General features: G+C 62.7%; 1 protein-coding gene across 1 annotated transcript; it reads right to left on the bottom strand.

Annotated features, from left to right (window-relative positions):
- Nucleotides 1-6: 6 nt before the first annotated feature.
- LOC103584886 (tubulin beta chain) lies at nt 7-514 on the bottom strand (the record flags this gene model as incomplete). The annotated part of the gene is made up of 1 exon (XM_008565703.1): nt 7-514. A coding segment is annotated over exon 1 (500 nt), but the record flags the coding sequence as incomplete, so codon positions are not given.
- Nucleotides 515-520: the final 6 nt, after the last annotated feature.

The raw sequence follows: 520 nt of genomic DNA, 5'->3' as shown, positions 1-520 counted from the left end.
TACTGCTGGTACTCGGACACCAGGTCGTTCATGTTGCTCTCGGCCTCAGTGAACTCCATCTCGTCCATGCCCTCGCCCGTGTACCAGTGCAGGAAGGCCTTGCGCCGGAACATGGCAGTGAACTGCTCCGAGATGCGCTTGAACAGCTCCTGGATGGCCGTGCTGTTGCCGATGAAGGTGGCCGACATCTTGAGGCCACGTGGTGGGATGTCGCACACGGCCGTCTTCACGTTGTTGGGGATCCACTCCACGAAGTAGCTGCTGTTCTTGTTCTGCACGTTGAGCATCTGCTCGTCCACCTCCTTCATGGACATGCGGCCTCGGAAGATGGCGGCCACCGTCAGGTAGCGGCCGTGGCGCGGGTCGCAGGCGGCCATCATGTTCTTGGAGTCGAACATCTGCTGCGTGAGCTCGGGCACCGTGAGCGCGCGGTACTGCTGGCTGCCGCGGCTGGTGAGGGGCGCGAAGCCGGGCATGAAGAAGTGCAGGCGCGGGAAGGGCACCATGTTCACGGCCAGCT

Source organism: Galeopterus variegatus, unplaced genomic scaffold, assembly GCF_000696425.1.
Source record: "Galeopterus variegatus unplaced genomic scaffold, G_variegatus-3.0.2 Scaffold170166, whole genome shotgun sequence".
Lineage (NCBI taxonomy): Eukaryota > Metazoa > Chordata > Mammalia > Dermoptera > Cynocephalidae > Galeopterus > Galeopterus variegatus.
This window is presented reverse-complemented; position numbering and strand designations above follow the sequence as displayed.